At 43.8% G+C, this 24,847-nt stretch overlaps 1 protein-coding gene across 1 annotated transcript in view; it reads right to left on the bottom strand.

The window, feature by feature from the left end:
* Positions 1 to 24,847, bottom strand: part of LOC124788450 (solute carrier family 22 member 7-like) — a 158,364-nt gene that overhangs the window by 70,784 nt on the left and 62,733 nt on the right. Inside the window, exons 4-5 of the mRNA XM_047255722.1 lie at positions 16,765 to 16,922; positions 9,815 to 9,983 (exon numbers count right to left, since the gene is read on the bottom strand). Coding sequence (XP_047111678.1) covers positions 9,815 to 9,983; positions 16,765 to 16,922 — 327 coding nt within the window. The remainder of the gene's footprint in view (positions 1 to 9,814; positions 9,984 to 16,764; positions 16,923 to 24,847) is intronic.

The following is a 24,847-nucleotide window of genomic DNA, read 5'->3' as shown; positions in this document are numbered from 1 at the left end:
CTGTAATGTTTGAATGCTCCATTAGTAGTGTAGCGCTTGACACAATAACGTCGATTAAATATTTTGGCGTAACAGAGCAAAGCGATATGAAGTGGGACAGGCATGTAATGGCAGTCGTGGGGAAGGCGGATAGTCGTCTTCGGTTCATTGGTAGAATTTTGGTAAGATGTGGTTCATCTGTAAAGGAGACCGCTTATAAAACACTAATACGACCTATTCTTGAGTACTGCTCGAGCGTTTGGGATCCCTATCAGGTCGGTTTGAGGGAGGACATAGAAGCAATTCAGAGGCGGGCTGCTAGCTTTGTTACTGGTAGGTTTGATCATCACGCGAGTGTTACGGAAATGCTTCAGAAACTCGGGTGGGAATCTCTAAAGGGAAAGGAGGCGTTCTTTTCGTGAATCGCTACTGAGGAAATTTAGAGAACCAGCATTTGAGGCTGACTGCAGTACAATTTTACTGCCGCCAACTTACATTTCGCGGAAAGACCACAAAGATAAGAGAGATTAGGGCTCGTACCGAGGCATATAGCCAGTTATTTTTCCCTCGTTCTGTTTGGGAGTGAAGCAGGGAGAGTAGATGCTAGTTGTGATACGAGGTACCCTCCGCCACGCCCCGTATGATGGATTGCGGAGTATATATGTAGATGTAGATATAGGACTTTCATACAAAATGTGTTGGGGGCTACCCAAGAACAGTGAAAATATACAACAACGTTAATACCACATAGTCCATTCACTAACAGGAATCTACAGTCACCAACATAATGTGTGCTAGCTGAGCCATCCAGTGTGCAGTGTATGATCGCCTTGGATGCTGAGAGTATGGTGACGGATTTTTTGGAAATGCATGGCATGCGTTTACTAATATTACAAATCAGAAAAATTCAGAGGAGGCCTTTGCTACTAATTTCGATTTATGTTGTGCTTCAGTATACAGCTCCATTAGCAACATCATTACCTGGAATTGCTAGAGAAATATGTACATTTTTCTATATATGGTATTTGTATACTTTAAATTGTTAGCTCAAGTTTAAAAAGAGAAAACATCATCTTTCTAAACTGTGTTTCATATCATAAAAAACTTCAAACATGTTGAATAAATTCTCCAGTTCATATAACAAAAGTATATTTGACATACAGAGTGATTTACATGTCCAGTAATCTAGACAAAGAGGCGACCGTTTAACAATGACGTATAGGCAGGAGCATGTAGTAGAACTTTTATGTAAGTACAAACGAATAGTTGTCCATGTACAGCATACATCTACACCTGGTAGACAAGTTCTTGATGTAAGGAGCAGTGACTTTACACTCCAGGTATTGTTGTATCAAAGAGATATAGCACATTTTTACATGAGATAAATCTTGATAATTCAGCTGTTGCAATGCCATAGGGTAATGGAGCATTAGCAGCTGTAACAAAATACCTCATGTTACACGAAAATTATCACAAAATGCCCCATTTTACAAAGAAGATCTAACAAATTGGCTTCCATTATTTATAAATGTTGTACAGCTTTACATAGTGAACTCTCAAAACTAAGTACCTCAGACAGGTGAAGTAAAAGAGTACATGGTACCTACAGACTGACTTTACAGTTCAAGTCGTCACTATGTCGAAAGCACTTAACACATCTTAAATGAGATGAAACTTATATAAAAACTTAACTGATGCAGTGTAATAAAGAGTGAGAGGGTTAACAGTCCAAGCATTTTGTAGCTGTTGTTGGACTTAGTAGTTCATTAGTAGAAGTATGAAACATACAAAATGTCTGTGTGAGTGAGAGATGTCCTTAGGTTAGTTAGGTTTAAGTAGTTCTGTTCTAGGGGACTGATGACCTCAGAAGTTAAGCCCCATAGTGCTCACAGCCATTTGAACCATTTCTGGGACATCACATTCAGCCTTCGGTCAAACTCAGATACATGGCGCTCCTCCCCCATTCTACACGTGGACAGCACGCAGACTGATACTATGTGCACAGGTTTGTGTCTGACTAACAGGCATTCCACCTCAGGCGATGTTCCTATCGCCTGGACGTGTTTATATCTATAGTAGGTCGGTAGTCATAACGTTCTGACCGATCAGTGTGTATTTGCCATGTTGTTGAGGGTTATAACTCGACTTGTAAAAAGGAAAATTGTGTTTCATTCTCCATTTTCGTTGGTAAGTGGCTGCAGCACATACGAAAGACGAGTTTCTAGAATAACTTGTGACAAGCAATTACCACAATTTTCATCACAGCTTTCGTCCACCACACATAAATTTTTATGAATTTAAAGAACCTGCTCTTCTCACGATTTCTCACCCATTGTACAAGTCTTCCCCCAGGATGACAGGTGAGCATCTCCCTTTTTCATAGATTGCCCGCCGCGCCTAATGGCCGCGCGGTTTGAGGCGCCATTCACGGATTGGGCGGCCCCTCCCGACAGAGGTTCGAATCCTCCCTCGGGCATGGGTGTTTGTGTTGTTCTTAGCATAAGTTAGTTTAAGTTAGTTTGAGTAGTGCGTAAGCCTAGGGACCGACCACCTAAGCAGCTTGGTCCCTTACTAATTCACACACACACACACACACACACACACACACACGCACACACACACACACACACATACATTGCCCTTACAGAATTAAACGTGTGGGTTATTTTTAAACTGGGAAGAATTTTCAGTTTCCCTGACAGTTTCGATGTGCGGTAACGCACAAGTGTGCATCTCGCGTTTCAAATTCTCCTACTCCTCCTGCCATTTTAATTTAGGTCTCATGGGCCGCGACTGCAGAGCCATTACAAACAGTATCACATCATGTTAGGCATTTCAATTGGCAGTACGCATTGTGCATTTATTTCCAGTGCGACCAGGTGGCTTTTGCTAGCGGCAGTGGCAGGATAACTCTGGCGTTGGTCCAGCCCAGACTGACAAGGCACTCACGATTCATGATGCATGGCTACATGCGGCTTACAGCCTGGTGGTGAACTTTGCAAGTATGGCAGAGGGCCCTGCCCAGTGTTGTATTCGCTTAAATAACAAAGGTGCAAGTGAATACATATCCCATATAGGAATCGTCCAAGACTGCAAAATAGCTATTAGTTGCTGCATTCACCTCCTCGTTTGAATAAAATCTTTCGCCCGCCAGCCATTTCTTCAAATTGGGGAACAAATAGTAGTCCGAGGGAGAATAGGGGGATGTGAAACGAGTTGGAATCCTATTTCCATTAATTTTTCGACCACAACTGCTGAGGTGTGTGCTGGTGCATTGTGGTGATGGAAAAGGACTTCTTTGCGGTCCAATTGCCGGTGCTTTTCATGCAGCTCGGTTTCCAAACGGTCCAATAAGGATGAATAATATGCACCTGTAATTTTTTTACCCTTTTCAAGATAGTCGATGAGGATTGACCCTTGTGAATGCCAAAAGACAGTCACCTTAACCTTTCCGGCCGAAGGAATGGTCTTCACATTTTTTGGTGCAGATTATCCCTTGGTAACCCATTGTTTAGATTGTTGTTTGGTCTCAGGGGTATAGTAATGTATCGATGTTTCATCCACAGTGACGAAACGACGCTTAAAGTCCTATGGATTCTTCCTGAACAGCTGCAAACCATCCTTGCAACACTTCACACGATTCCGTGGTCAAGCGTGAGCAATGGCAGAACCCATCTTGCTGATGGGTTTCCCATCTCCAAATGTTTATGCAAAATATTATGTACCCGTTCATTCGAGATGCCCACAGCACTAGCACTATCACGCACCATGACTCTTCTGTCATCCATCACCATATCCTGGATTTTATCAATGATTTCTGGAGTTGTAACTTCCACAGGGCGTCCAGAACGTTCAGTATCACTTGTGCCCATATGGGCAGTCTGAAAATTTTGAAACCACTTATAAACTGTTCTAATCGAAGGTGCAGAGACATCGTAATGTTTATCAAGCTTCTCATTGGTCTCCTGAGGCTTTTTGCATTTCATAAAGTAATGTTTAATCAGCACACGAAATTGTTTTTTGTCCATTTTTTGACAATCACTCGACTTCCTTAATTCACACTAATGCCAAACAAAAACAAATAGACCAATACGGCTGAAACTTTGTGTGCGTTCTTTCCAAAGATGCTACCAACTGCTGGCCTGAGTGGCCTGGCGATTCTAGGCGCTACAGTCTGGAACCGCGCGACCGCTACGATCGCAGGTTCGAATCCTGCCTCTGGCATGGATGTGTGTGATGTCCTTAGTTAGGTTTAAGTAGTTCTAAGTTCTAGGGGACTGATGACCTCAGAAGTTAAGTCCCATAGTGCTCGGAGCCATTTGAACCATTTGCTACTAACGAAACATGACCGCGCTACGCGCCGGTGGTGCCATCTCTCGGACTTTGCACGAACTTTTCAAACGCCCCTTGTATAATGACAAGTATTTGACAGCAACATGTGAGACATTCCGTTTTAAAGGTAGAACAAGTCAGCTCTCTGGATTCAAACGAAAGTTGACAATTATCGGAACTGCAATTTTGGAGGAGTGGGGGAGGAATTGTTTCAGCATAGTACAAGCGTATCATGTCCAAGAGTGAACAGTACCATCATCAGAATTGGGAAAACCGATGATTTTTCGAATGTCTGGCCATTTTCAGATTAGATTAAGGGATCCTACAACCATCAGGTCGTCCTTATTTCCATATGTCCACCATCTTAGATGTAAGTGACATGGCGTCTATGTAGACTGTCCTCATATCTCCAGGTCACTATCTGGGGTCACCGTCTTGGATTGTAATATCATACCTACTGTCCTCGTATCCGCAGACCGTCATCTTGGATCACAATCTTGTAGTCTCAGGCCGTAGAGACTGCCCTTGTATCCTCAGTTCGTCAGCTTACATTGCTTTCTTTGATTCTGACGTCGTACAGACATTTTGGTTTAGAATGTTATGATGTTGTGGCGAAGGGCTTTAAATGTCTACGAGCACTGTAAACATGTACCTCCAAACAAACATAATATTTATCATGTAACTTTGATTTACCATGGACTCTATCTTCGAAAATAACATACAAAATCAAAATCCATTCCAACATATAGATTTTCAACACATGTTAAAAACACATTCGATAACATAGTGTATACTTTTCACACAGGGAGAAACAAGGACTTGAAAACCTGAAGGCACCCAATATGAGATGCGATCCCAGAATACATAAGACTGACATTCCCATGAGGTGAATAGTGATAGTGTACCTCCTACAAACCTACTAACAGCGCAGATGGAATCTCTGTTCATTCAGTATTGTACATCTAATAATAGTAGGACAACAAAAAATTGCTATTTAGGTAAAAACACAACAGATAATAAAGAAATCATGTACAACTACGTTGCTTTGCTTCGATTTAGGAAAACTGTACACTATCATTACATTAACATCACTGTTAACGAGGTAATTAAACTAATTGAAGAAAACCTCATGAAACACAAGCAGCTTCCTCAGCAACATGTGGATGAAACAATAACATTGTTACAGTTAATAATACAACAAAACTGTTTTGAATTCAATTAGGAGTACTACGATCAAGGATGTTTACCTATGGGTATACCTATTTCAGGAACACTAGCCAACATCTTCATGAATCATACCGAAAAACTAGTATTTGAAATTCTGTTAACAAAGAGAGGTTACAACGTCATCTACTGATACAAGTAGATGGATGACATAATATACACTGAAGAGCCAAAGAAACTGGTGGACTTGCCAAATATCACGTACGGCCCTCGCGAACACGCAGAGGTGTTGCAACACAGCGTTGCATGGACTCGACTAATGTCTGGAGTACTGCTGAAGAGAAATGACACCATGGGAGCAGGGCTATCCATAAATCCGTACGAGTACGACAGGGTGGACATCTCTTCTGAACAGCACGTTGCAATGCATCCCAAATATGATCAATAATGTTCATGTCTAGGGAATTTGGTGGCCGGCGAAAGTGTTTAAACTCAAAAGCGTGTTTCTGGAGCTACTCTGAGGCAATTCTGGACGTGTGGGGTCTCGCCTTGTCCTGCTGGAATTGCCCTAGTCCGTCGGAATGCGGAATGCACTATGGACATGAGTGGATGCAGGTGATCAGACAGGATGCTAACATACGTGTCACCTGTCAGAGTCGTATCACTCCAACTGCACACGTCCCACACCATTACACAGACTCTGTCAGTTTGAACAGTCCCCTGCTGGCATGCAGGTACCGTGGATTTATGATGTTGTCTTCATACCCGTGCACGTCCATTCACTCGATACAATTAGTAATGACAGTCGTCCAACCAGGCAACAAGTTTCCAGTCATCAACAGTCCAATATCGGTGTTCACTGGCCCAGGCGAGACGTAAAGCTTTGTGTTGTGCAGTCATCAAGAGTACAGGAGTGGGACTTCGACTCTGAAAGCCCATATCGATGATGTTTCGTTGAATGATTCGCAGGCTGACGCTTGCTGATTACCCAGCATTGAAATCTGTAGCAATTTGCGGAAGGGTTGCACTTCTGTCACGTTGAACGATTCTCTTCAGTCGGCGTGGGTCCTGCTCTCACAGGATCTTTTTTCGGCCGCCGTGACCCCAGAAATTTGATGTTTTACAGGATTCCTATATTCACAATACGCTCGTGGAATGGTAGTATGGGAAAATTCCACAATCGCTACCTGGGAAATGCTGTGTCCCATTGGTCGTGCACCGACTATAACACCACGTTCAAACTCACTTAAATCTTGGTAACCTGCCATTACAGCAGCAGTAACCAATCTAACAACTGCACCACTTCTTCTTCTCTTTCATTGTAGTTCAATTCCCCATTGGAGCCGGCCGGCAGCAGCATATGAGCTGCTCTTCAGCCGAAAGACGTAGAACATACAATAGAAGAATTTAAAAACAACATAAAGGAGAAAATATGGTGGACATAGATATAAAAAAGGGGGAACATTATGGAAGACAATAGACAAAAAGGGGCGACTGTAAAATGGAGATAAAAACCATAAAAAAGTAGCGCACACAAAAAACCATACACTGGGACAATTAAAAGAACACAAGGCGAAGTATGACTAGCGCATAAAAGTATCGACAGTCGATGTACAGGAGAACAGCACCAAACACAACACTGACGTAGCACACTGATGACAAGGAGAATAATGGAGGATCTGCTGGCCGCAAGCAGATGAGGGGGAAGAGAAGAAGTGAGGGAGGGGAAGAGAGTGGGGGAGATGGGCAGGGGCGGGGGGGGCTCGCCGAAGAGGGTGGAGGAGGGAAGGATGTGGGGGAGAGGAAAGAGCTGAGGATGGGATGCAGGGACTGAAGAGGGGAAGAAGGAAAATCCGTTCTGGGAGAAGGAGGGGAGAGGAAAAGGGGGCCCTAGGGGGGGGGGGGGAACAAGGTGTGGTTAGTTGGAATGAAGGGTATATGTCATGGCAAAATTCAACATCCGGGAGGGGAGGTGCTGGAAATTGCCCTGATGAAGGAAATGGAGGGTGTGGAGGTGGAGAGAGGAAGTGATACAGCGATACAACTGTGCCAGACACCTATTGTCTTATATAGGCGTTGCTGAGCGCAGCGCCGTTTTCTGCCTGTTTACATAACTGTATTTGAATACGCATGTCTATACCAGTTTCTTTGGTGTTTCAATGCCTATGCTAGATCAGGCTCAGGACACATTGCAGCATATATGTAAGTAGTATGCACAACAACATAAAGTTTGTAGTAGAGGAAGAAGAAGAAAACAAACTCAACATTCTGTATATAACCAGAAGACATGACAAGCACAACAATGACAGGACAACAAACACAATAAATAAAGTAACCTCAAGCCACCCACAGAGTCAAATTTGATGTCAGTTACATTTTAAAGAGGCCCAATGAAATTCCCCTAAACACATTCGATTACCAAAAGGAGGTAGAAACTGTAAACCACATGCAAAGTAAGTTAAACTTAAGGTAAACTTAACAAAAGAAGAAAGTTACAAATGAAGAAGCAGACAAATCAGGCCGACCAACACATATGGTGACAGACGGCCGGTCGCGGTTCTAGGCGCTTCAATTCGGAACTGCACTTCCACTACAGTCGCAGGTTCGAGTCCTACCTCGGTCATGGATGTGTGTGATGTCCTCAGGTTAGTTAGGTTTAAGTAGTTCTAAGTCTAGGGTACTGACGACCTCAGATAGGGCCGTTCGGGCTAGCAGCAACGTATGATGTGTTGGAGTCAGTAAAATCTTGCAGCCGTCTTCCTATATTGTGATTAATTATTAAACTGACAGTTACTTGCCAGGGAAGTGCACCAGTGGGCTGGCCGAAGTGGCCGAGCGGTTCTAGGCGCTACAGTCTGGAACCGCGCGACCGCTACAGTCGCAGGTTCGAATCCTACCTCAGACATGGATGTGTGTGCTGTCCTTAGGTAAGTTAAGTTTAAGTAGTTCTAAGTTCTAGGGGACTCAGAAGTTAAGTCCCATAGTGCTCAGAGCCATGTTTGTTCCTTAAAATTGGTTCTATCTGCAATTGTTTGTAATCCTGGCCCTAAGCCGTTAGTTGATTGATGTGTTATGTGTGGCCTTCAGCCGAGGATTTTACGTGAACCCCTTTTATAAGGCTTTCAGCAGTGTGTATTCTTTAAAGCAAAATTTTTTTATAAGAAGGAAGGGGTTTACTTTAAATTGTTTGTATGACTTGTTTTTCAGACCTTCAGGCGTTGTTTCAAATTTTTTTGTGGCCTTCAGCCCTGCAATAAGTTAATATTTATTTAATTAGGCTTTTGGCCATTCTGTTATAAGTGTAAAAAGAAACTTCTTGGTTAGAAAAAAATGTTTATTAATGTGTTTTAATTATAGTTGTCCTTCAGACGTGTAGTGTAGGCCTTCAGCCGCTAATTGTTTTCAATTGCATGTTTTCTTTTAAATGTTACCTTCTATTTTTAATTGCGTTTGATTTCTAAGCCAGGCCTTCAGCCATTCTCGTTTCTGGTACGGTTTTTGGACTTCAGCCCAGAAAGCATTTTCTTTAACTAGGCCTTCAGCCGTATTGTCTAATTGTGATCTTTTAAAGCAATCTGTAAATAAGTGGCTCTTAGAAAAATAAAGTTGTGTGTTTGATTGTGCAACTCACAGTAACTGTTTACAGCATCATCCACAATCGTAACCTTATCCTGTGCGCTCTCTGAGTACCTGCCAACCAGGTTTCAATAATAATGAACTATGTTGCTTGGGACCAGGTTGTGTATCTTGTTCGTACCTAAATAAGATCAGAAATATTTACAAAATAGGATTGTCGTCACAAAGTAAAACAATACTTTTTGGTCACAGTACCGCATCCAGGTCGCTGCACCCGGCGGCATACTACAAAAAGGACCACGAAAACCCCAAGAAATAAATTAGAAGACTTACTGCGAAGTAGGACAAGTAAAGACAAGACGGAACCGGCTTCAGTATGTCTCCGGATACTTTTAATCAGATAGCGTGTGAAACCCCATCGGGAGTTACGTGCACGTCGGCGATGTTACAGCGGTCATGAATGATAACGGCTCGTCAACGATTTCGTTGTCACGCCACAACACGTGGCCCCTGACATCAGCATGAAAAAGGGTGCTCGACGTTCCTTAATAGATGCACCTCTATACCTTGTCCACAAAAAACGAGTTACAGAAGCGTAAGTATCATTTATTACACGCACATAGGAATAGGCATCGATATTGCATATCAGTTGATACCTCTGCAACAACAAGTAAGCCTGACATTACTTATGTTTTCAACTTACTCGTAATATTAAATCTCAAATCACCTATTAGCAGGCCTGCGTGTATATCCATCATCTTACCTGCAGAAGAGTAGTAATATAAGGCAGCACAGTACTGCAAAAAGCATGGAGTGCTTCCAGCTGGGAAACATCTGAACACACAAGCAGGCAGACACCAATCCTATAGGTAGACCAACCCATGCCATGCAATTGATACAAGAGCGGTTTCTGATATCTGTCAATTCCGTCCCTGAAATATCAAAATCAGCATCTTATTTAATTACTAAATATAAAATGTCACGCTTTTTTATTTTAAGTTATTTCACGTGATACACTTCCATACTACTGTGTACACTAACATTTACAAATAAAATGCAACACTTAGCATAACAACAAACAAATGAATAATACTGAGTCCACATAAGCTTAAGGTTACATAAGATACACATTAAATTTATAGAGAAAAATATTATACAACCAAAACCAGAGTTCGATGAGATAACATATAATGAAGAGATCATATAAATTGCCTCAGAGAAATTTGATATTACCAACAAAGCACAAAAATAGAAACAGCTTTAGAGAACATAAAGCAGCTGACAGGAACCTTGTGCGTGTTGTTATTATAATGCGATTACAGGCAAATTTCTATGCATTCATCTCACATGTCACAAAATGAAACTGTGTGTTTTGAAAGTGATGAAAGTTGTGCTCTTATTATTCGAAGTAGTCAGTTGACATACTGAAATTGGTTCAGGGGGCTAGGGACATATGTTTTGCGACATATTTTCATACTTGTGGCTAAATTGTTTGAAGTGTAACACCACACCCGTCACTTATCTGGTTTTGGCGTGTGTTCACCCCAGCTAATTGACTAACAGATCAACAGAGAGTGCAAGACTGCCGCAATATCAAATAATGCAAAGAAAGTAATAAGGCCCTGTGACTCCTGATTGAACTGCGGTGGCAGTGTTGACATTAATTGATTCAGAATTGATCACTTTTAATTAAAAAGGGGTGCACATTGATGTTATATGCAGCTATTGAACACCAGATGCAAATGTTGAACATAAAATTAATTAGGAAAGTGACTTGGGATTTCAACTACTTGATTGAAAACAGATGTAGTCGATTATCACAAATTTATTTTAACTCACAAGCTTCAATCATCACATTACATCACTCTCCTACCAGGCAGTGGTAATAAATTGCGTTTGCGTGGAGTAAAGCTCGATAACTCAAAAGTAATTTCTGTCGACTGACCCAGGTGTAATGCAAAGTGCGAGAAGAATTCTACAGTACATGGCCCATGAAACCCTCATGGAAACTTTGCCAACGTGATCCAACAAATTAATCACTGGCCGGGGCAGGCGCAATATCACCGAATACAGCGTGGGGGAGCATCGTCGTTGTGTGGACGTCGGCCGACCTCGTGGTGCTGCAAGGCTGCGCTCGCCTATTCACTCCTAGCTATCTTGCTCAATACATAGCTGAACCAAAACTTTCTATCTCCAAGCTCAATTGTTCCATTTGCTAAGTCCTAAACTGCAGAGATGCTCACTCTTTCTCAGGCAAGCTGAGTAAAGAACGCCACGTCCACACTCCAGGCAAGCTGGGAACGGAAGACCTCTACTGAGACTTCTGCCAGTCCCCTTTTCACCTCAGTTTCCCCTCCAGCAAAATCACTTACGCCAATTACATCGCAAGTTGCGTTAATTATGTGTCACTTCCCAGTGCCGACCAATGCCTGCTCTGGGAAGTGAACAAATTCCCACAAAATTTCCCTTCCTCTCAACTTGTCCTATTTAGCTCCCCCCAGGCCACACATCAAGGCTCGCATCTGCACAATCATCAAGTTTTCCGGAATTCAGACTCCCAGGAGAGTACTTCAAATCCCTTGGTCCTACGTTCCCATTGGAGGCTGGCGTATTTCATGCTTTTGCTCTTCACCTGATTTACTTCAGGCTCTGTGGACCATGAATTCAGCGTGAAGTTGCTATAGTCACAAACACGCATATTTTGACCTCTGTTGACTGCTCCACCGTAGCTTTGCGTGGCTTTGTCGCATGTTTCACAGAAAATGGGACGACGGACATTTATCAACAGGCGTACAAGTTCTCCATCTATTTCCCGGTACACCAGCATGGGGTCAGGGTCAACCACCCACTCACTGTCACTCATCTTAAGGTGACTGGAGGCCGCGCACCGTTACCACTTTCTCAGAGCTTGAGCCGCCCTAAGCTGCCTATTGTCGCTTCCCTTAGCCACTCCCCCAGCCAGCCACGGTCAAATACTTCCCTGGGGTAAACTAGCGTCCAGTAAAGTGACTCGTTTCCACAAAGTTTTCATGTCGTGTGAATTACTTTAAAACCATCACCCGACATTAATTATTCCACTATGTCCATACTATACCCTCTACAAGATGCATTGTGCCTTGTCAGTCATTTTGTTGAGCCCTACTGTTCGCTCAATGTCAGTTAGGTGATCTTTAATGACTTCATGTAAGGGGCATAGTTCTTGCCATCTTACAAGAGTGTGTCTACAAATCTAAACTAGCAGTATCCAGGGTGGTTTCTTTACGCGTCAGTTCCACGATGCGCTGTAGTTTGGAGGTAAGCGGCTCCCTACAGCTAACAGAGTTAAGTTAGTTCAAAGGAAACCAAGGATACAGAATAAGACAGTACCTGCTTCAGATTGAGCTTACCCTTAGCCATATGTGACTTTGTTAGAGTGCCATTTTGTGCTGCTGCAGATTTTAGTGTACTGTACAGTCCTTAGTTTCCCCTTCAGCGAAATTAGCTAGTCAAGAAAAGTGTATTATTTATTTACGTATTTTGTGTATGATGTGTGTACTAAAATGTTATTTTTTTGTTTTTGCTTTTTTTTTCGTGGAAAGAAATATTAAATTATGGAATGTAAAAATCACTCAGCACTAATAGGGACTAAACATGGCAGTTCTAAGGTATGAAAGAATGATGATTCTTCAGTGTATGACAGACATTACTTATGCAACATTCTCGTAATTTTGTTATGTGAAGTCACAAGTATTCGTCTCCGAATAATTGCTGCAACTTACATTCTTGTGAATCTTCTTGAACCTTTTTACTGTATTCTTCTCTTGGTCTCCTTCTACAATTTTTACCTCCCACACGTCCCTCCAATACTAAATTGGTGATCCCTTGATGTCTCATAATGTGTTCTGTCTTCTTCTAATGACGTTTCGTCACAAATTCTTTTCTCTCTATTTCGATTCAGCACCTCTTCATTGGCTACATGATCTGATCATCTGTCCTTCAGCATTCTTCTGTAGCACCACATTTCAAAACCTTATGTTCTCTTCTTATCTAAACTGTTTGCTGTCCACGTTTCACTTCCATTCGTAGCTACATTCCACATAAATACTTCCAGAAAAGACTTCCTAACACTTGAACGCATATTCTTCAGAAAGCTTGCCGTTGACAGTCTAGATTTTTTAACTCCTTCTTCTGCCATCATCAGTCATTTTTCTGCCATATAGCGAAACCGATCTATAAGTGTCTCGTTTCCTAATCTAATTCCCTGAGTATCACCTGATTTAATCCGACTATATTCCATCATCCTTGCTACGATTTTGTTGATTTTAATCCTATATCCTCCTTGCTAGTCCCGTTCAACTCCTCTTGCAAGTCATTTGCTGTCTCTAATAGAATTACAATATCATCGCCACACTTCAAAGTCTTTATTTCTACTCCCTGAAATTTAATTCCTACAGCAATATTTTCTTTGGTTTACTTTACTGATTGCTCATTGTACAGACTGAATAACATTGGCGATGGGCTACAGCCCTCTCTCTCTTCCTCCTCAACCATTGCTTCCTTTTCATGCACCTCGTCTCTTATAACTGCCGTCTAGTGTCTGTACAAGTTGTAAACAGCCTTTCACTTCCTGTATTTTACCCCTGCTACCTTCAGATATTTAGAGCGAGTATTCCACCCAGCATTCTCAAAAGGTTTGTCTAAGTCTACAAATGCTACAAACGTAGTTCGCCTTTAGTTAATCTATCTTCTAAGTCACACAGTTAATATTGCCTCGTATATATCTATAAGATAGAGAGAGAGTTCGAAGGCTAACTAATTTTAAAGACACTCAGTGGAGAGTTACATGAAACTTAGTTTTATGGGACTTTTAAAGCAGATTCATCTACAATTATCTGGGCTGGTGTGAAGGTACATTCCTTGCAATGCAAGTGCAAGGGCAGTTGCAAGAAGGGCTGATTGTATTACAGCTTACTTTACGTCCACACACTCGCCAGAAGCGATGATCTGTGTCTGAAGATTTTTATGTAGTGCTGGGACTCACCTTGCGTGCAAGCACGACTGGGACCATAACATCAGAAACGATAGAAGAATCCAAACGGTAGAAGTTCTGACAAGGAGTGGATGGTAACACTGGATATCGCGGGAAAAAGTAAAGATAGAAGAATGAAATTAATAATGAACAATAATCCACTCGTTTAGAGATAGATCAAACATGGAGCAGAAATATCAGAGATCTGTAAAATACTCATAAAAACGAACGTAAGATGCGAGAGTGAAGAAAACCACTCACACCGAACGGTATCTGAAAGGTACCAGCTATCATCACCCAAAGCAGAAACGCTTTATACTGAGTACAATGGTACATTGTGCGGAGCTCGTTTCAAGAGCTGGTAACCAGTGAAAGGAGCTCAACCAAGTACGCAATATATTGAAGGAGAACGGCTGCAGTAACAGATTCGGAAAACCATCTTTCTGGAGGAACATTAGCAAGAAGACACCTGTAGAGCAGTGAAAAATCTTTGTTTTTTGCCGTTCTGTGGCTCAGTAACCGGAAATAGTAACCGGTTCCTAAAGGCGCATAAAATCGTTTCGGTCTTCATGGCTCCCGCAAAAATTCGATAGCTCTTGAGGCCTGTGAAAGATGATGAAAGCCTCCAGACGCACAACGCGTATATACAATGCCGTCTAGTTGTGGGCACATTTACGTCGGATACACTATGCGTACCATTAAACAGCGCCTTGTGGAACACGAGAGGTGTTACCGCCTGCGGTATCCCGAGAAATCACCGACAGCAGAAAATGGAAAACGTATACCGAATTGCATTCGACGAGACATCTGTTATTAAACGGACAAATAGGTTCTGGAGTAGCGTCATAAAAGATTGACAACACCCTTAATAAAGACCACTCTGCAGCTGAACACAGCTTGGAACCCGGCTACTGCAAGGTTCAAGCTGGCTACCAACGATGAAATTACCGTATACGGCGCCGCGGTGAGTAGCAGTGTCTTCGCAGAAGGTAGCTTGGCCACATAAGGGCAGCACCAACGTGCACTCGACAGTCAGTGCCTCGCCAACTACACTCATGCTCATAAAATAAGGATAAATGCAGAATGCGGTGCCACACAACGTGGCACTAGACAAAAATGGCGCTAATAACATAGGCACATATGGAACACACACGACACAGATCTGTAAGTCCACGGTATTGGTGATAAGTTGAGAAAACCGCTCCGAAACACATGTGCTACAAAACGCCACTGTTTCCTGCGCATGTACCCCCACATCAATATGGGATATGATCACCATGCACAGGTACACAGGTCGTACAACGGGTTGATATACTCTGGATCAGGTAGTCGAAGAACTGCTTGGGTATAGCCTCCTATTCTTGCACCAGTGCCTGTCGGAACTCCTGCAGAGTCCTAGGGGTTGGAAGACGTGTAGCGATAGGCCGACCAAGAGGGGGTTTAGGTCTGGAGAACAGGCAGGCCCCTCCATTCGCCTGATATCTTCTGTTCCGAAATACTCCTGCACGATGGCAGCTCGGTGACGCCGTGCGTTATCATCCATCAGGAGGTAGGTGGGCCCCACTGCACGCACCACTGAAAAGGCGGACATACTGGTGCAAAATGACGTCCGAATACACCTGACCTCTTACAGTTCCTCTGTCAAAGACATGCAGTGGTATGTGCATCAATCATAACCCCATCACACACCATCAAACCACGACCTCCATATAGGTCCGTTTCAAGGACATTAAGGGGTTGGTATCTGGTTCCTGGTTCTCGCAAGATGAAAACCCGGCGAGAATCACTGTTCAGACTATACCTGGACGTCCGTGAACATAACCTGGGACCACTGTTCCAGTGACCAAGTACTGTGTTCTTGACACCAGGATTTAGGGGCTCTCGTGTGACCAGGGATCAGTGGAATGCACCGCGCAGGTCTCCTGACGAATAAACCATGTCTGTTCAGTCGTCTGTAGACTGTGTGTCTGGAGACAACTGTTCCAGTGGCTGCGGTAAGGTCCCGAGCAAGGCTACCTGCAGTACTCCGTGGCCGTCTGCGGGCACTGAAGGTCTTCTTGAGGTGTTGTACACTGTGGACATCCCGTACTGCAGCGCCGGGACACGTTGACGTTGCCCGTCTTCTGGAATCGTTGCCATAATCTTTAGATCACACTTTGTGGCTCACAGACTCACAGAGCGCCCGTGCTACGACCGGCTGTGTTTGACCAGCCTCCAATCGCCATAGTATTCTACCCCTCATAACGTCATCAATATGTGTTCTTCGAGCCATTTTCAACACACCATTAGCACGTCTGAACACGTCTGCACAATTACTAGCTGCACCGTACTCTGACATGCACCAACACACCTCTGCGTATGTGGACTACTGCCAGTGGCACCGAGCGACGACCGCAGGTCAAATGCACCCGCATGGCCATACCCCGAGGTCATTTAAACCCGCAAACCGCCCACCAGAGCATTGTTTCACCATGTATCAGCATTATCCTTAATTTATATGAGTAGTTCTCGGCTGGAAGCTCCTGGACATCTAACCACGTGACCCGGATGGAAGCTCGAGAAAAGTTATCAGGGAAGAAAAGAGTGAAGAAACATGAGAAGCCCTCTGTGAGAGTAGTTTCCCGTTCTTTCCATGAAAAATACTTTTTTAAGGTTTTCTAAACGTCGCTCTGGCATTGCTGCATCACATTGTCCCCTCCACTCACCTACAGATACCGCCGACTCCAGCATGGCGCCTCCGGCGGCCACCACCAGCGACTCCGCCACGACGAACAGCAGTATCAGTGACGGAGTGAACAGCATCGCCACCCTGCTGACGACGTGCATCACCACGCAGGCCAACTGCAGCGGTCGACGTCCGTACCTGCAACCAGCGTATACCCGCTTGCTTCAATAAATATTCCAGTTCCCAGATTTGTTTCTGTAAAATTTGTCAAGACACAAAGGAACTGAAGACATTAGCGGCCATCCTCGCCGTAGTTATACAGGATGTTACAAAAAGGTGCGGCCAAACTTTCAGGAAACATTCCTCACACACAAATAAAGAAAAGATGTTATGTGGACAAGTGTCTGGAAACGCTTAATTTCCACGTTAGAGCTCATTTTAGTTTCGTCAGTACGTACTGTACTTCCTCGATTCACCGCCAGTCGGCCCAATTGAAGGAAGGTAATGTTGACTTTAGTGTTTGTGTTGACATGCGACTCATTGCTCTACAGTACTAGCATCAAGCACATCAGTACATAGCATCAACAGGTTATTGTTTATCACGAACGTGGTTTTGCAGTCAGTGCAATGTTTACAAATGCAGAGTTGGCAGATGCCCATTCGATGTATGGATTACCACGAGGCAATAGCCGTGCCGCGGTACGTTTGTATCGAGACAGATTTCCAGAACGAAGGTGTCCCGACAGCAAGACGTTCGAAGCAACTGATCGGCGTCTTAGGGAGCACGGAACATTCCGGCCTATGACTCGCGACTGGGGAAGACCTAGAACGACGAGGACACCTGCAATGGACGAGGCAATTCTTCGTGCAGTTGACGATAACCCTAATGTCTGCGTCAGAGAAGTTGCTGCTCTACAAGGTAACGTTGACTACGTAACTATATGGAGAATGCTACGAGAGAACCAGTTGTTTCCGTACCATATACAGCGTGTGCAGGGACTATCAGCAGCTGATTGCCCTCCACGGGTACACTTCTGCGAATGGTTCATCCAACAATGTGTCAATGCTCATTTCAGTGCAAATGTTCTCTTTACGGATGAGACTTCATTCCAACGTGCTCAAATTGTAAATTTTCACAATCATCATGTGTGGGCTGACGAGAATCCGCACGCAATTGAGCAATCACGTCATCAACACAGATTTTCTGTGAACGTTTGGGCAGGCATTGTTGGTGATGTCTTGACTGGGCCCCATGTTCTTCCACCTACGCTCGATGGACACGTTATCATGAATTCGTACTGGATACTGTACCTGTGCTGCTAGAACATGTGCCTTTACAAGTAAGACACAACATGTGGTTCATGCACGATGGAGCTCCTGCACATTTCAGTCAAAGTGTTCGTACGCTTCTCAACAACAGATTCGGTGACCGATGGATCGGTAGAAACGGATCAATTCCATGGCCTCCACGCTCTCCTGACCTCAACCCTCTTGACTTTCATTTATGGGGGCATTTGAAAGCTCTTGTCTGCGCAACCGCGGTACAAAATGTAGAGACTCTTCGTGCTCGTATTGTGGACGGCTGTGGTACTATACGCCATTCTCCAGGGTTGCATCAGCGCATCAGGGATTCCATGCGACGGAGGGTGAATGCATGTATCCTCTCTAACGGAGGACATTTTGAACATTTCCTGTAACAAAGTGTTTGAAGTCACGCTGGTACGTTCTGTTGCTGTATGTTTCCATTCCATGATTAATGTGATTTGAAGAGAAGTAATAAAATGAGCTCTAACATGGAAAGTAAGCGTTTCCGGACACATGTCCACATAACATACACTCCTGGAAATTGAAATAAGAACACCGTGAATTCGTTGTCCCAGGAAGGGGAAACTTTATTGACACATTCCTGGGGTCAGATACATCACATGATCACACTGACAGAACCACAGGCACATAGACACAGGCAACAGAGCATGCACAATGTCGGCACTAGTACAGTGTATATCCACCTTTCGCAGCAATGCAGGCTGCTATTCTCCCATGGAGACGATCGTAGAGATGCTGGATGTAGACCTGTGGAACGGCTTGCCATGCCATTTCCACCTGGCGCCTCAGTTGGACCAGCGTTCGTGCTGGACGTGCAGACCGCGTGAGACGACGCTTCATCCAGTCCCAAACATGCTCAATGGGGGACAGATCCGGAGATCTTGCTGGCCAGGGTAGTTGACTTACACCTTCTAGAGCACGTTGGGTGGCACGGGATACATGCGGACGTGCATTGTCCTGTTGGAACAGCAAGTTCCCTTGCCGGTCTAGGAATGCTAGAACGATGGGTTCGATGACGGTTTGGATGTACCGTGCACTATTCAGTGTCCCCTCGACGATCACCAGTGGTGTACGGCCAGTGTAGGAGATCGCTCCCCACACCATGATGCCGGGTGTTGGCCCTGTGTGCCTCGGTCGTATGCAGTCCTGATTGTGGCGCTCACCTGCACGGCGCCAAACACGCATACGACCATCATTGGCACCAAGGCAGAAGCGACTCTCATCGCTGAAGACGACACGTCTCCATTCGTCCCTCCATTCACGCCTGTCGCGACACCACTGGAGGCGGGCTGCACGATGTTGGGGCGTGAGCGGAAGACGGCCTAACGGTGTGCGGGACCGTAGCCCAGCTTCATGGAGACGGTTGCGAATGGTCCTCGCCGATACCCCAGGAGCAACAGTGTCCCTAATTTGCTGGGAAGTGGCGGTGCGGTCCCCTACGGCACTGCGTAGGATCCTACGGTCTTGGCGTGCATCCGTGCGTCGCTGCGGTCCGGTCCCAGGTCGACGGGCACGTGCACCTTCCGCCGACCACTGGCGACAACATCGATGTACTGTGGAGACCTCACGCCCCACGTGTTGAGCAATTCGGCGGTACGTCCCCCCGGCCTCCCGCATGCCCACTATACACCCTCGCTCAAAGTCCGTCAACTGCACATACGGTTCACGTCCACGCTGTCGCGGCATGCTACCAGTGTTAAAGACTGCGATGGAGCTCCGTATGCCACGGCAAACTGGCTGACACTGACGGCGGCGGTGCACAAATGCTGCGCAGCTAGCGCCATTCGACGGCCAACACCGCGGTTCCTGGTGTGTCCGCTGTGCCGTGCGTGTGATCATTGCTTGTACAGCCCTCTCGCAGTGTCCGGAGCAAGTATGGTGGGTCTGACACACCGGTGTCAATGTGTTCTTTTTTCCATTTCCAGGAGTGTATTTTCTTTCTTTGTGTGTGAGGAATGTTCCATGAAAGTTTTGCTGTACCTTTTTGTAACACCCTGTATATATGGTGTCTCGTCTTTCGGTTATTTTGATCCATGCATCCATTATGAATCAAGACACAAAGGAACTAAAGACATTAACTGTCAGGAAGAATTCATTTAAATCAATGGGGAAAGTTGAAAATTTGTGCCTGACCAGGATTCGAACCTCTGTTTCCTTCTTCATTTTTTTTTGTTATTAAACGCGAAGGCTAATATCAAAAGTTTTGGACTCAGTGGGGTGAGAACCAGCAACACACTACTCGATGCTACCTTACAATTCTTGGACAATATTAATTTTTTTTTCTTTTCTTGCTTGTAACGGCAAGATAGAACGGACCCAGGGACAACTTCAGGCTGGGTGAGGACAACGTGTGCAAGGGTCGCACGTCGTGGCCTGGCCACGATGCCTCCCCCCCCCCCCTCCCCGCCCCGACTGTCACTGCGCTGTATTATCACATAGTAATGGTATTTTTTAATTTATCTTTTATTTTTATTTATTTCAGACCTTACAACTTGCCACTCTAATAAGATAGGAACATGGTGGGACAAAATCCTACATGGCTTCCACCACTTAAAAAGAAAAAAAATATTCACTTTTAGTCGTACCCTGCAACAACTTATTTTTCCATTTCTTAAACAAAAAGTCTAACAGAGCCACAAAAATGAAATAAACTGTAAAAAGATACACCTGAAAAAGGCCGGTAATGAAAATACCATGATGACTGGTTAACTCACCACTTTCTTTTTTTTTTGTCAATTTTACCAAGAATAAGGCAACAGGAATGAAACATTCCAACAGAAAAGGGTTTCTACACATCATCCAACTCCCTGACGACTAAAGAAGAGACACAGCATATTCGCAAAAAGTGAACGATGGTGTGGCAACCTATCCAATGGGCAGAAACCATATACTGGAAAAGGCACAAGGGTGCTTGTCATACCCGCTCCGCAGCACGTAATGTACATAATGCCCGACATACCACATAACTGTATTGTTCTCTTTTCTGGCGACAAGGCTAAATCGGGAGAATATCAATGGAGATTGTCGCTTCCGTCCTTCTAGCAAGAAATGCCAATTGTCGGCGAAGCCAGCTCCTATGTCTGTGCCCGCAGGGGACCAACTGGTGATATAAATGTATCTTTTTCATGGCAACGACTGCCTCAGTCTGTCTCACCAAGGCTAATGAGATAAAGTCGTACGCTGATGGAGAGAAGGATATGAACGACTTGGTACCACGAGAACGCCACCTCCATAGGAAACAGGAGTAGGCTGACACTGGATCAAACAACCTTCCATTCTGTCTCTGATGATGGGGACTCCGCAGAGAAAGCGTGATTTGGAAATGTCCAGCGACATATTAGCATTTTTACAGAGAGATGAGACTGGGAAAGAATATCAACCCTCGAGTAACAGACATCAAGAAAAAGTTCACGAATATGACTTAATTTATTATCTATCCTACCAACATCTATAGGCGAGCTACAAGTCACTGGGGGACGCAAAGGCACGTTGAAATAATGTGTCGAAGAAATAAATCAGGAGCCTCGTCCCGAACATCAGGGAGGCCCAAACGTCCCTCTCGCTGGGGTCGCGCCATAGCCGGATAGCGCACTCGAAAAATAGAATTTCGCCAGATAAACTTGCTCGATAATCGTTGTAACTTTCGGGACATCATCGCAGGAAAAGCAAAAATTTGGGCAACAAAATAGGCTTCCTCAACACACAAGTTTGCAAGGTCTGAAAGTAATGAAGCAACGAGAGAGAGCGACGCACGTGTTCAAGGATCGCTCGTTGAATTCTGTCCGCGACGGATGTCCAGTTTAACGCAACAATCTTCATCGGACAACAATCGATAACAATACCAAACGATCGATGGCGGGCGACCGCTGCAGCCCATGGAATTTCAACCGCGTCAGATCCCCGCATATTGAATAATCAGTGTCTCCGGTCGTTAACCTGTGCTTTCGTAAGACGACAAAATGCATCCTACAGTCCTTGAGCATCGGTATGTCGTCATGAGAAGGAAGAAGCACCATGAAGCCAACGGCGCACGCGCGAACGATAAACCTTTCGCCCAATAACGACCCGCCACCCAATCTAGCAGCTACGGACCGCAAAATGGGTTCCAGAAGCAGCGTGAATAAAGACACAGATAGCGGACTACCCTGTGCAACACCTCTACACACTTCTACGAGGGGAGTGAGACCACCACTCACGTCAATAGACGCCTGAATATCAGTAACTAGAGACATGAACATCCTTCGTTCAGCATCATTAAAATCAACAGCTGTCAACACTCGCAACAGAAAATCTTGACTAACTCGGTCACACGTATGATTAAAATGAATGGAAAATAGACCTCCCGATAAAGGGACAGAGGAAGCTGAGATGAGGTTACGACATTCAGGAACGGGAGTCAGGAGAGTACGACCAGGAAGACATCGTTGATAACATTCGACCACGTCAGCAAGCAAAGCCGACAAACGGCTATTTATTGCCAGTGCTACGATTTTATAATAAAAATTGAGTAGCTTTATTGGTCGGACCTGGTAATTAAAACAATTCTTCCGACCTTAAAGGAGAGTGGGATGTGTACCCCTTGCAACGTCTCGAGCACTGTCGTAAAGATCGCGAAGGACAGTATAATAAAATTCCCGAGTCTTCCTCATTTCATCCGCTTTACCGTTGCTAAAACCCAAGAGTGCAGTGCAAAGCCGAGGTATGGCAGTGGCAGCCCACCATTCCATAATCGAGGGATAACACAGTCGGAAATGGCTTGCTCGCCCCGCACACGGCAGCGATGACGTCATCCAGAGAGGGGAGCGTCAGAGATAACATATCTTTCTTCCAAATATGGCGAGAAAGATGTACGCGCTGCATGACGTCGTTAAGAGTAATTGGAACAACACAGTGAAGTTGGCAGGAATTGTTTCAACTGACAAAAGCTGAATACGTAGTGAATCAGACAAATGAAAGTGGCCCAGTCGACTGGTAGAAGTAGCTGTGAAGTAGGTAAACCACACTAAAGTCGGATATCTTCAGATCCATGTTTCTCGTAGACTCAACGAATTTTTACCTTGTTCACAAACTGCAGCACCTTCTAGAATTTTCACACCAATTAGGGTCATATAAGTGAGGCCTTTCCCGAATGTACTTCCGACCAAAAAGTGGTTCTCGAGTCCAAAGTTTTTCTTAATCATGCCTTTTGCGTTCTTGTAGAGATATTTTCACAGCAACTTACATTCCAATGACAAATATTTGTTTACATCTAAAGGAGAAGTGAAATATCAATTTCCATAAATTTAGCGCAATGATTTTTTTTAATGTAACGAAATTCTTAAAAATTTTCATCCCCTGTTTCACCCCCTTAGGTTCGGAATACCGAAAAATCCATTTTTAAACGAGCTCTACAATATAAGACCCACGCCTTTTCCAAATTTCATGTTTGTATCCTTAGCGGTTTGGGCTGGGCAATGATAAGTCAGTCAGTTAGTCAGGACATTGCCTGTTATATACAGAGATTGGGAGTCTGCTCCATAGGACGTAAGACGCAGCTGAAATCTCCGCACATCAAAATATTTCGCGATTTTGATGAAGTAGATAGTGGCATGTTCCTTATGAAAACGCGAGCGGTCACATGTACGACCAGATGCAGATGGAACATAAAGAAAACTTAAAGGTAGATCATAAAAACGACAACTTACATTCATGGCATGCACTGCACATTTTAAGTAATGACTAATGCAATATGGTGGCTTAAATCATTCTAACCGTGTGAGCATTCATGTTATTTTGTACTTATTTGTAAAGAACTGTTAACATTACCTGTATACTACACATAATTATTTGTATCTTTCGACAGTATATATAAAGATGGACCAAGACTGAAACCAGTAGATACTTGGGTTTAAAATAAAAGCAACTGCTGGTTCAAACATGCATCTTATGCATTACTTAAGATCTGTTGACAGTCACCTTCCAAAAATGTTTAAAACAATGCCATACCATGCGAACGAGGTGATTTTTCGATTCTAACGATGCAAATTAATGAAGTGCACAAAGGTGATTTCGTTTATCAAGAAGTCTCTGTCAGCTAAGATAATCCCAACATTCGCTTAAGTCAACACAAAAGTGAGTGGTGCTGTTTCGAGGAAAATGAAGAGCCTTAGTGAACACAAATGGCTTCAGAAAAAATTAAAATAGAAGCCCAAATGTCAGGCAGCATTACGCAAACAGACATATTTAACCTATATGAAATAATCCCACTCCTTTAATTTTAATTTTCTTAATACTATTGTGAGTGTTATAGATAACTTTATTGACAGTGAATTACAAATTTTATTAGAGTAGCACAGTAAGAAAATAGAAAAGTTAAAGAAAGATCAACATTTACTGCCAGAGAGTAACACCACACCATCTTTCCAATATTTTGATAAAATGGTAAAAATCATTGACATGGTTTTTGAACCACATGAAATCAGTAGTCTCAGCAAAGGTCTGAACTTCGGTGTCAACTATAGACTACATGACAAAGGTGTTAAGTGTTTTATTGCTCACACAAAAATATAGATCAGTTAACAGGTTCAGCTGCATACAAAAACTCAATGACAAAGTAGTATAGGTTTTTGATAAATATTTGTGTAATAATAGAAGAGGGGAGGAAGAAGAAAATAATAGAGATGTAGAATAAAGACAGACCACTAAAAATAAATTAAGTGGAAATGAAGCACTTACATTGAAAGCTGATAAGGGAAATTCGGTTCTCATAATGTATATCAGTGATTCTATTGACCAAATAAAACAATTTGTTGTTGACA

The sequence above is a fragment of the Schistocerca piceifrons genome, chromosome 3 (genome assembly GCF_021461385.2).
Source record: "Schistocerca piceifrons isolate TAMUIC-IGC-003096 chromosome 3, iqSchPice1.1, whole genome shotgun sequence".
NCBI lineage: Eukaryota > Metazoa > Arthropoda > Insecta > Orthoptera > Acrididae > Schistocerca > Schistocerca piceifrons.
Note: the sequence above shows the minus strand (reverse complement) of the source record. Positions and strands in the feature narration are given on the sequence as shown.